The sequence below is a fragment of the Loxodonta africana genome, chromosome 1 (assembly GCF_030014295.1).
Source record: "Loxodonta africana isolate mLoxAfr1 chromosome 1, mLoxAfr1.hap2, whole genome shotgun sequence".
NCBI classification, from domain to species: Eukaryota; Metazoa; Chordata; class Mammalia; order Proboscidea; family Elephantidae; genus Loxodonta; species Loxodonta africana.
Genome location: NC_087342.1, coordinates 53413068 through 53425777, shown reverse-complemented (window position 1 = coordinate 53425777; position 12710 = coordinate 53413068). Strand labels below are relative to the sequence as shown.

Genomic DNA, 12710 nt, shown 5'->3' with positions numbered 1-12710 from the left:
TGCTTAGATCTGACAGCTAAAAAGTGAAAGAGTACCATTTTTCAAATTATAACACATACTATTAAATCAAAAGGCATTGCTGTCATCATAATAAACTTAGAAATGAAACAGGTAACAGGAAGGAGATGACTGGCACCTGACAGTGAATGTTCAACAAATATAGCCACATAGGGTTGCAACGAGTCGGAATCCACTTGGCTTGGTTTTTGGTTTTTATTAGGATTACTCATCTGATGCTGCAATAAATTCAGCATGTTACACTCTCCAGGCTCATCTCTTAATCTGACCATTCTTAATTCCAATTTCCTCACCTGGTTCCTTTCACATAGGAGCCCTGGTGGTGCAGTGGTTAAAGTGCTCAGCTGCTAACCAAAAGGTCAGTGGTTCAAACGCACCAGCCGCTCTGTAGGAGAAGGATGTGGCAGTCTGCTTCCATAAAGATTACAGGCTTGGAAATCCCATGGGGGCAGTTCCACTTTGTCATACAGGGTTGCTATGAGCAGAACTGACTGCAAGTTAATGGGTTTTTTATTTTTCCCTGGTTCTAATTCCTTCTTCCCATCCCCACCTCCTTCATCCTTTCCCATTTAGGCTTTCCTTTACAATTCGAAGACAATGAGATGATAAATAAGTAAAAACCTAACGATGATAATTCTGATTTTTAAAAGTTACAGATGCTTCATTCTGAATAAGATAGTCAAGCTTCATAAGAAGTTAAATCCTATACCAGCACTAATTTGCTCTGTACTACAAAACAGTAAGGAATTTTCCACATATATTTAAATATATATATATATATATATATATATATAAGAAAAAGTAAATTTTCAACTCTGGCACAAATACTGAAAAGTAGCACATATCTTTAGGGCTACATTTACAAAACATAAATACCTAGAAGTGAGCATTTGAAATTACTTCATCTCCATAAATTCACTTACTATAATAGGGCATTTGGGAAAAAGAACTTAACAGTAAGCTAGAACACAGGATGACACTGATTGAGGCATGCCTGCTTGGGAGCACAACTTAAGAAAGGTGCCTGGCTATAGTACCAGGAGGAGGTGTGAACAATTCCAAGTGTACAAAGTGGGTACTAACATTTTTGTTCTCTTTTTGCTGACGCTGAACATTAACACTAAAATGGCTTACAGTTGTAAAGTCTAAAAGGGAACTATAATAATGTGTGTATGTATAACCTAAATAGATGCAAGCAAATTTTATACATATATATATATAACATGTATACGCATGCGTCTGTGTATGAATGTGTGTGCATATATACACATCAATACCAAAGATCTTAACTGTCTTTCCAGTTTGAATTCCCAGTCTCCCCATACTTCTTACCAATACAAAGAGGGGTGCACCTGCCCATTTGCTGCTGACACAGAGAAGGGAGGAGTCTGACACCAGCCTTTACCTTTTCTCTTACCCAACACCAGCCGGCTCTGTGTTTATCCCAGGGTTAGGGAGCCTTTTTCTAACTAAAAATTCTTCTCTAAACTCTTAGCAACCAAATTTGGGTCAGAACACATAGTTGAGAGCCAAAGTAGCTAAAGAAAATAAAAGCACAGCAAAATAATATATTTAATTCTAGATAATTAAAAAAAGTCGTTATCCATAAAACTGAGGGAGTATATACAACATTGACTTTAATTTCGGTTTGTGGAAGATTTAGAATATATTCAGAGAAAGAAAAACTATTTAAGAAAGAAAAGAAGCCATTTATTTCATTCAGGAAGCTGAAGAAGTGTACAATATAAATGAAGTTAATAAACAAAAAACCTGCGAATTACACACTCTGGGGAGTGACAGAGAACTGTGGCAATGGCTATTAAGTGACAGCCATCAGGCCTGCAGCTATTAATCTGCTCTGTACGAAATCCCCACACTGTCTTCCAGAAAGGAGGGGGGGAAAAAACAGCAAGATGACTTTGGTAGAATTTCTAGAACTAGATCTATAATAAACATGGATCACTAACTTTTACATAGGCAATGGCACGTTAAAACTCTAGAAAGCATCATTATTCAGTAATATCTTACATTTCCCAGTAGCTTCTAACTGCTGGGCAAATTAATTCAATTCACACTCTGGCACACTGAGTAAAAACATACCAAGCTAATCTTAAGTACTGTAAGCTTTATCATGTACCTGATCTGCTTGGGCTAAGAAGCTATGTGGGATAGAAGAGAAAGGCACGAAACCAGGAGTCTGAAAAAGGGGGTTCTAGTCCTCCTTCAAAAGAGCCCTGGTGGTGCAGTAGTTAGCGGTTCAAACCCACCAGCCACTGCTTCCTTAAAGATTAAACCAAAAAAAACGAAACCCATTGCCATAGAGTCGATTTCGACTCACAATGACCCCACAGGACAGAGTAGAACCGCCCATACGGTTTCCAAGGAGCACCTAGCGAATTTGAACTGCTGACCGCTTTAGGTTAGCAGCCATAGCTCTTAAACACCACACCTCCAGGGCTTCCCCTTAAAGACTACAGCCTTGGAAACCCTATGGGGCAGTTCTACTCTGCCCTCTAGGGCAGACTCGACTTGATGGCAACGGGTTTGTGTTTTTTTTAGTCCTGCCTCTGTCATTAAATAACCATTTGACCCCAGATACTTCAGTGACATAGTGTTATCTCGATATTTCTAAATGAAGTAGCTGAACTATATAACTTCCAGCTCTAAAACATTGAAGTGTTTAATTATTACTTTAAAAATTATTTCTATCACAATAATGCATACAGTACTTTCTAAAGGTTGATCTCTAAGATAAAAAGGTCAATACATGTTCCCACATCATCCGCAAGACAAAAAGAGAAGAATAACATCACATATATTAGTCTGTATACAGACAAAACAGAGATGAGAGCACATTTCCCTTTTATTGCATTAGCCAGATCTCCCAAAATCAGATTTCTGCAAATCCTTCACACGGTCATTACTGAAATCCAAGTCAGTCTGCTCTAACATAATGTTCCTTCCTATTACTTGTGTCATTCCCAAGTTTATTATGATGGCAAAAATGCCTTTTGACATAATAGTATGCGTTATCATAATCTGAAAAATGATCATCGCCCTTTCACTTATTAGCTATCAGATCTAAGCAAGCTACTCTTTGCTTCAATATTCAAATTTACAAAATAAACAATAATCTCTTAAAAAATTATCGTTGAGACACATGAGGAAATGCGATCACTGGCCATTGGAGAAACGTCAATCAAAACTATGTACAATGAGATACTATCTAACCCCAACATTACTGGCACTAATCAAAAAAAACATGAAATAACAAATGTTGGAGAGGCTGCGGGGAGATCGAAACTCTTATGCACTGCTAGTGGGAGTGGAAAATGGTACAACCATTTTGGAAAACGATACAGCGCTTCCTTACAAAGCTAAAATAGAAATACCATACAATCCTGCAATCCCATTCCTAGGAATATATCCTGGAGAAATAAGAGCTGTTACATGAATAGATATATGCATACCCATGTTCACTGCAGCACTATTCACAACAGCAAAAAGATGGAAACAACCAAAGTGCCCATCGACAGATGAACGGATACACACAACATACACACAACAGAATACTACGAACCAATAAAGAACAATGATGAATCTATGAAGCATCTCACAACATGGAGGAACCTGGAGGGCATTATGCTGAGTGAAATAAGTCAATCACAAAAGTACAAATACTATATGAGGCTGCTATCATAAAAACTCCGGAAAAGGTTTACACAAAGAAAGAGATAATCTTTGATGGTTATGAGGGAGCGGGGGAATGGAGAGGGAAAAAACACTAACTAGAACGATAAATAAAGTGGTAACTTTGGTGAAGGGTAAGAGAGTACACAATCCTGGGGAGGTCAGCACAACCTAACCAAGCAAGGTCATGAAAGCCTCACAGACATATCTAAACTCTCAGAGGGACCAAATTATTGGGCTAAGGGCTGTGTCTCAGGGGACATCTAGCTCAACTGGCATAACATAGTTTATAAAGAAAATGTTCTACATCCTACTTTGGTGAGTAGCATCTGGAGTCTCTGATAAAAGCTTGTGAGCGGCCATCTGAGATACTCCACTGGTCTCACCCCATCTGGAACAAGAGAGAATGAAGAAAACCAAAGACACAAGGAAAGATTAGTCCAAAGGCTAATAGACCACAGCTACCACGCCTCCATCAGACTGACTCCAGCACAGTTAGATGGTGCCGGGCTACCACCACTGACTGCTCTGACGGGGATCACAGGGATCTCTAGACAGAGCTGGAGTAAAATGTAAAACAAAACTCTAACTTACAAAAAAAGGCCAGACTTAGGGGTCTGACAGACTGGAGAAACCCCAAGAGTATGGCCCCCAGATACCCTTTTAACTCAGTACTGAAGTCACTCCTGAGGCTCACCCTTCAGCCAAAGATTAGACAGGCCCATAAAACAAAACGTAACTAAACGGGTACACCAGCCCAGGGCCAGGGAAAAGGCAGGAGGGGACAGGTAAGCTGGTAATGGTGAACCCAAAGTTGAGAAACGGAGTGTGTTGACATGTCATGGGGTTGGCAACCACTGTCACAAAACATTATGTGTATGTATTGTTTAATGAGAAGCTAGTTTGCTCTGTAAACCATCTAAATTAATTTTTAAATTTCAAAAAAAATTATTGTTGAAAAATTAAATTAAATACATGAAAGCACAGTGCTTTGCACAAAAGTGTGCACTCCATAGGTGTTTGTATGTTTTAAAGGTATGTTAATTATTATCTATAGAAGTTGCTTAAGCACCTCATTTCGTAGCAGGAGCGTATTTATAGCATGCCTATTTGACAGCGCATTTACTTCAAGAGGAAACCCTGGTGGCGTAGCGGGTAAGTGCTACAGCTGCTAAGCAAAAGGTTTGTAGTTTGAATCCACCGGCCACTTCTTGAAAACCCTAAGGGGCAGTTCTACTCTGTCCTATAGGGTTACTATGAGTTGGAATCGACTGGACGGCAGTGGGTTTTGGTTTTGAGTTTTGGTTTACTTCAAGAGATATAACTGAAAAACGATGCAAAGTAGAATGTTTAAATTATGCAACTGTTAAATACCATTTTTAAAATTTAACTCAGTAAACATATATTCGGCACCTACTATGTGCCGGGTACTATAATATTAAGGTCTGAAAATTCAAAGATAGATTCAAACAATGGTCCCACCTTCAAGAAACCCAGAGTGTAAAGGAAACAGGGGAGAGTGCTGACACACTGCAGGGATTGCAACCATTTCACAAAACAATTTGTGTACAAATTTTTCAGTGAGAAACTAACTTGTGCTGTAAACTCTTACCTAAAACACAATAAAATTAATAATAATAATAATGGGATAAATTGACACCAGTTGTCACCAGAGCTGATGCCCCCAGGAGGACAAGATATCACTTACGTGGTATTCTTGCAAAAATGCTTGACAAAATCAAATCATGAGGTAACAATCAGACAAACACAAATTGAAGGATATCCTACAAAACAATGAGACTTTACTCTTGAAAATGTTAATGCCATGAAAGACAAAGAAAGGAACAGAAACTTCCAAATTAAAGGCAATTAGAGAGAGACATGAGGAAACCCTAGTGGCATAGCGGTTAAGTGCTACAGCTGCTAACCAAAAGATCAGCAGTTCAAATCTACCAGGTGCTCCTTGGAAACTCTATAGGGCAGTTCTACTCTGTTCTATAGGGTCACTATGAGTTGGAATCGACTCGACAGCAATGGTTTTTTGGTTTTTTTTTTTTTGTAATTTAGAGAGACATGGGAAACCCCGGTGGTGTAGTGGCTAAGAGCTATGGTTGCTTACCAAAAAATGTCGGCAGTTCGTATCTACCAGGCGCTCCTTGAAACCCTGTGGGGCAGTTCTCTGTCTTACAGGGTCGCTACGAGTCAGAATCAACTCAACGGCAGTTGGTTTTGTTTTGTTTTTTTTGGCGAGACACGCGCAGTGGTTAAGAGCTAAGGCAAACTATTGCTGGTAACCAAAAGGTGGACAGTTCAAATTCACCACTCCTTGGAAACCCTTTGAGGCAGTTCTACTCTACCCTATAGGGTCACTGAGACAGAATCTACTGATGGGCAATGGGTTTAGTTTTTTTGTTTTTTTTTTTTAAGAGACATGACCACTGAATGCAAGGTGGGATCTTAGATTGAATCCTGTACTGGGGGAAAAAAAAGTTGCTATGAAGTACAATGTTGAGACTGTGAAATTTTAGTATAAACTGTATATTAGATATTATATTGCATCAATATTAAATTGCCTGTATTAAAAAAAAAGAGAAACTCAGAGTCTAGAACAGACAATAAAAATCATAACGTAAAACTATAATAACAAAGTACACACGAGAGGTAGCCCTGGTGATGCAGTGGTTAAAGTGCTCAGCTGAGAATTTAAAGGTCTGCAGTCCACACCCACCAGTGGCTCTGCAGGAGAAAGATGTTGCCAGTCTGCTTCCGTAAGATTTACAACCTTGGAAACCCTATGGGGTCGCTATGAGTTGGAATCAACTCGAAGGCAGAGTTTTGGGATTTTTTGAAAGAGGCCAAGAAATCAGTGTGTGGTACAAACGGTTAGTGCCTTCGGCTGCTAATTCAAAGTTTAGAGATTCAAGTCTGTCCAGACGCACTTCAGAATAAAAGTCAGGCAAAAAAAAACTGCCACTGGAAACCCCTATGGATGGTCTTAGAAGTTCCACTCTGACACACATGGGGTCTCCATGAGTCCGAATTGATTCTACTGCAGCCAGTTTAAAGGGGTCAAAAACGCAGGAGCTAAAAAACAAAACAAAACAGCCTATTAAAGCACAAAAAACAGGTGTTCTGTGGGCAGAGACAGGTTTGAGGCCCAGGTCAGCCATTTACTAGCTATATGATCTGGGCAACTGAATTTACCTCTCTGAGCGTCTTTGTCTATAAATCGACTTTGAAGAGTTACTCTAAAACTAGAAATAACACATGTAAAGTGCCTGAGACAGTGCAGGCACTCAATAAATGGTAGCTGCCTTGTTTTAGAAGCACGGAGTTGTTTGTTTAAGAGACAGAATTCTAAGAACAGCAGCGTAGGTAGTAACTCTTGACTAATGATCATACCACACGCGCAGAAGGCCACAATGTACCAGATCCCAGTGTTACCACTTACAGACCTCCACTTTTTAGAAGTGATGTAGTTCCCAGTATGTGAAACACTCCCCTACTGGGGAAGCATTTTTCTAATCTGTTTCTTTCTGCATTTTTACCTTGACAAACAGAACTGTATATTCCTAAGACACTCGTCTTCCTATTAGAGGTTGTTTCCACATTCCTTAGTTCCACTGTCACTAATCTTTTTATATTCAGCATATCCTTTATGAAATGACAAAGTCAGGTGACCAACTGACAGAATATTAAGATTATAATGTGAGATAATTAGGACTCGACGGCACTGGGTGTTTGGGTAACCCTGGGTTGAAACTACTATTATCAACCTATTGGTTTACTTGTGGAACTGGACGTCACTATAAAGATTACACTCTTAAGAAATATATTTTAAAATACTGGTAAATCTGGCCAAAAGGTAAGTTACATTTACATTTACCCTACAGTCCCCAGAACAAATTTTCTCTAAATACCCTTTGATGAGCTAAGTCAGTCATCAACATGCACACTTATTAAATTCTTACTTTTCATTTCACTCCAAAAAACATAACTGATAAAACATCTGAAATAGCAAACAGTAAAGTTGTAAGTAAGATACACTAGTCTATCTCTAAATTCAACTGAATCATGAAATGATCTTTATGGCAATTTAGTTTTTCAGAAGTATAAAACCATGTTCCTTACCTGTAGCCATTATTTAAAGTCAGTTTGCTCCTAATTAAACCACCACAGCTTAAAGTGAGGATACCAGGAATCAGTCTAGAATCTACATTAATTTTCCAGTTTCTATATTCAAGGAAACCAGTTTCCTTAGTCATCTTTGGATGTAATTCCAATATTTTTTTCTCTATGAACATCTCCATACCCACCCTTAAGAAAACTGAATCTGTACCGTGCCAGATTTTACAGTGTGTGTTTATCCGTCTGTCTGTCTAATGTGTATAGATTTACACCCATCTATGCTGTCAAGTATCTTTATATCTACCTATCTATACTGTCAAGACAGTATCTCTGTACTTGTAAAACAGTCTTAACTCTCAACCAGTTTAACATAATGCACTTTTAAATACTAATGTTCTATAAAAATAAACTGACCTATGCATTTTTAGGAATTAAATCCGCAGGAGCAGGAACTGAGGAGTTATCAAATTGCAAACGAATCTCTCTTGTAAACACTATTTTCACAGTATTTTTCTCAATTCACAAGTCAGAAACTATAACGTAAGCGTTCCCACATTAACAAAAGCAGAAGTTTCTTCACAAAGCAAACCTACACTGCTCACTTTTGCAACCAAAAACTGATGTTAATTACTGTAATGTAATTAAGTTCAATTCCCGAAAGCCTTAAGGAATGAAGAGAAATACACAAAATTATCAAATGTCACCGAAGCAGCAGCTTGAGGCCAGAGACAGACAAAAGACAATCAGGGTGGAGGTGGAGGACAGACCGTGAAAACTAAAATATTTAGAACACCCTAGACCTCGGCCCAGCCCCGCACTCCCTATAATCTACTTATCATCTATATCGCCAAAAAATTAATGGTTGATGCAAACTGATCACCGTGAGCAGGGCATTTAAGTCTTGCATTCACTTTCAGATGTGCCAGAGAGAAAAAGCGCTAAACCAGAAAAAATCCAAGCAGCAAGCGGCGTCGTGTGCACCGGGAGAGGGATTGAAATAATAGCTAACTGAGCTCAAGCCTCAGCACGAGCGCTACTTCGGGCGTACTCCAGGGCCAGGGCCGCCGTGCGCTCTCCCGTGCGGGGCAAGAGGCTGCGGTTCTGGGCGCTCCCCCAGCAACTCAGGAGCCTCAGAGTCGGGGAGGGGGTGACGGGCGCCGGCGCCCCCGGAACCCGAACAGAAGGGAGCCGATTAACACCCTTCTCGCCGGGACCGGGGGCCTTGCGCTCCCCAGGTCAGCACGCTTGGGGGCGGGGAGGAAGCCAGGAGCCGGTTGCCCCCTCCCTGGAGAGCAATGAGGCCAGAGGCGGCACCGCAGCCCGGTCCCCAGCCGGCCCATCAATTACCCGTGAGGTTCCTCAGCACTGTCCCGTGGGCCCAGAGGCTCAGGACCTGCTGCACCGACAGGTTGATCATAGAGTGGTCGCCCCCTTCCGCCTTCATCTTCCCCGGGGGGCGCCCGCCGCCCTCTCCTCGGGTGCCGGGCGGCGGCGGCGAGGCTCGGGGGGCGGCGGCGGGTGCGCGGCTCCTCCAGGCCGCCGCCGCCGGGGGAGGCTGCGGGGCGCCGGGCCCGGCGCTGCTGCTGCTGCTGCTGCCGCCGACGGGCCTCCGGGGGGTGCCGCTCAGCGCTTCTCCAAGGCAGCCCCCTCCCCGCCGGGGAGACATTGAGGACAGCGGACGGGGGAGGGGAGGGGTCGGCGCTCTCCCCGCGCGGCCCCCGAGCGAGGACTCGGGGCCGAGGAGGCCGCCGCCGCTGTCCCTCAGGGGGCCGGGCGGAGGAGCAGGCCGAGGTCAGGCCCAGAGGCTCGGGGTGATGGGCAGCCGGCAGGTGCAGCCCCTGACAAGGAGCTCATCGCCGGCGGAAGACTAGGAGCGCCGGGACGAAGACGCTGCGGCTCCGGCTGCGGCGGCTCCAGCCGCTAGCTTGCCCGCCCTCCGACCGCCGACACTTGAGGAACCGCCCCCTCCACCCGCGGCCGCCGGCTGGCCTCTCGTGCGCGCGCGCGGGGCCCCACCCCCGGCGTCCCCAGCGCCCAGAGCCCGCTGCGCATGCTCACTCTCCGCCCCGCCGCCCTCGGACAACAGGCAGGCTCCACAACGCTCCTCCTCCCCCGCCCCTCGCGGTGGAGCTCGCGTGGCTGAAGGTGCCGACCGTCGTCCCGCAGTGGGGCGGAGGGAAGCGCGGGAAACGTCAGTAGCGCCACCGCCGAGCCTCGCTGCTGATTGGATGCTCCTAGGGAACCACTTCCACGCCTTCCCAACTCAGACACCGGGCACGCGCCCTGGGAGACCTGGTGCCTTTGCACTGGGCACTGCTCGCGGCGTGCGATGTGCGGTGCACGGTGCGTGGCGCTGCTGGAGGGGCAGCCCCAAGATACCGTGGGCGTGCCAAACTCCGTGGGATGGGTTCTGTGACAGGTTAGACCTTTGCCTTCGAATGAAATGCTTTTCATAAGGATGTTTGCATAGAACTTTTTAAAGGTGCAAATATCTCAACATTTTAGATTTCTTAACTTGAGGGTCTTATTTTTTCTGAGAGTGAGTCAGGTGAACTGGGTAGGTCGCTGCTTGCACAGTATATTTTAAAGCCACCAAAACAGACGTAAGTTCGCTTTCTCACTCATCCCTTCCTCCCTGCAGCAGGAATTGGGCTTCCAGTGACCATTCTCCCCTAGGACTTTCACCAGACGTCACTTCCCACGGTTTACTCTCCGCCTTCATGTCCAACATCAGCCCGAGGAGATGTCTAAAATTCAACTACAGTAAATTAAACTCTTCCTTAAGGTTTGAAGCCTTTTGACTTCCTGCGACACAAGGATGATACAATCACAAACAAAGGTTATTTGAGGGACCATTTTAACTTAAATTTAAAAATAAAAATTAGGTTTTGGCAATAACATACACACTAGCTATTGCTCCCCCCACCCCCACCCACTGCCTTCGAGTTGATTCAATGCATAGTGACCCTAAAGAACGGAGAACTGCCCCATAGTTTTTCTAAGGCTATAATCTTTAGGGAAGCAGACTGCCGCATTTTTCTCCCACGGAGCAGCTGGAGGGTTTGGAACAGCTGTTGGGTTTGAACCGACCTTTGGATTAGCACCCAAACACTTAACCACTGCACCACCAGGGCTCCTAGCCATTCCTACCCCCATCCTTTTTCAATCCCTCTTGCGTCTGAAAAGAAAATTTACAAAGGGAAGTGAAAAAATTCATGCTGTAGCCAGGTCATCAAGTATATTTGGTAAAGCACAGAAGGGTGAATAACATGTAAAATGTATCCTTGGTGACCACTTTAAAAAAAAAAAAAAAAGATTACATGTATATGTAATTGTTGTTATTTACTTTGGATTCCACTCCGACTCATGGTGACTCCATGTACAACAGAAGGAAACTGTTGCTGGTCCTGTGGCATCTTCAGTATCTTGGTATGCTCAAGTCCGTTGTTTTGGCCATGTGTGTTCTGAGTGCCTTCCAACCTAGTGCTCATTTTTTCAGCACTATATCAGACAATATTATGTGGTGATCCACAGGATTTTCATTGCCTTATTTTGGGAAGTAGATTGCCAGGCATATCCTCTAGTCTATCTTAGTCTGAAAGCTACACTGAAACCTGTCCACTGTAGGTGACTCTGCTGGTATTTGAAATACTGGTGGCATAGCTTCCAGCATCATAGAAACATGTCAACCATACAGTACAACAAACTGACAGGTGAGTGGTGGATATGTGTAATGACATTTATGTAAATATATATATTTGTATGCATATAGAGAGCTATTAGTCCTTTTGATGTCACAACACAGGAAAGGGAAGTTTTTGCATCATTAATAGGAATTGAACCAAAATTTGTATAATGTAAAGTTTAATATCTCCCTCCTAGAAGTTAGGCTTAATTAGGCTTGTTAGTTTAAGACTATGGACTATCAGACTTAAAAGAGGCTTTAACATTTTTATAATTCACTTTATATTACAGATAGAGAAACTGATTCCCACTGAATTAAGTCATATGACAGCTTCAGAGCCTCGGTTTCTGAATTTCTAGTCCATTGTTTTTTCTGACCACCATGCTGCCTTTCTTAACCCACTGTTAATGCCGTAATGTTAAGGTTGGGGACAGGAAGGTATAGGTTACCTAACGGTGGCATCAAGGGATTTGACATTATATGTTTAGTGGTATTGAGCAACAGGACCACATTTGTTGAAGGGTTCATAGCAAACTCTGAGCCAAACTCAAAACGAAAGCCATTGCTGTCGAGTCGATTCTGACTCATCGTGACCCTATAGGAGAGAATAGAACTGCCCCATAGAGTCCAGGGAGTGCCTAGTGGATTCGAACTGCTGACCTTTTGGTTAGCAGCCATAGCCATAGTTACCCACTACACCACCAGGGTTTCCAAACTTTGAGCAGCTCATTAAATCTTACTTGCATCAGGAACTTTTAATTAGTTTCAAAAACCCAAAACCATTGCCTTCGAGTTAGTTCCGACTCCTAGCAACCCTATAGGTCGGTGTAGAACTGCCTCATAGTGTTTCCAAGGTTGTAACCTTTACAGAAGCAGACTGCCACATCTTTCTCCCATGGAGCAGCTGGTAGGTTCAAACCACTGACCTTTTAAAGATTAGCAGCCCAGCACTTAAACACTCTGCCACATCACATGGAATCAATTTGGGTTACTATTATAACACTCTTATTTAAAACATAGTAGCACACATAATGAGGAGTCTGGTGATGCAGTGGTTAAGAGCTAGGCTGCTAACTAAAAGGTCAGCAGTTCAAATCTACCAGCTGCTCCTTGGAAAATCCATGGGGCAGTTCTGCTCTGTCCTACAGGGTTCCTTTGAGTCGGAATTGACTCGACGGCGGTGGCTTTG

At 43.1% G+C, this 12710-nt stretch overlaps 1 protein-coding gene across 1 annotated transcript in view; it reads right to left on the bottom strand.

The window, feature by feature from the left end:
* Positions 1–9366, bottom strand: part of TMEM170B (transmembrane protein 170B) — a 65841-nt gene extending 56475 nt beyond the window's left edge. Inside the window, exon 1 of the mRNA XM_003416465.4 lies at positions 9184–9366. Coding sequence (XP_003416513.1) covers positions 9184–9280 — 97 coding nt within the window. The 5' untranslated portion in view covers positions 9281–9366. The remainder of the gene's footprint in view (positions 1–9183) is intronic.
* Positions 9367–12710: the final 3344 nt, after the last annotated feature.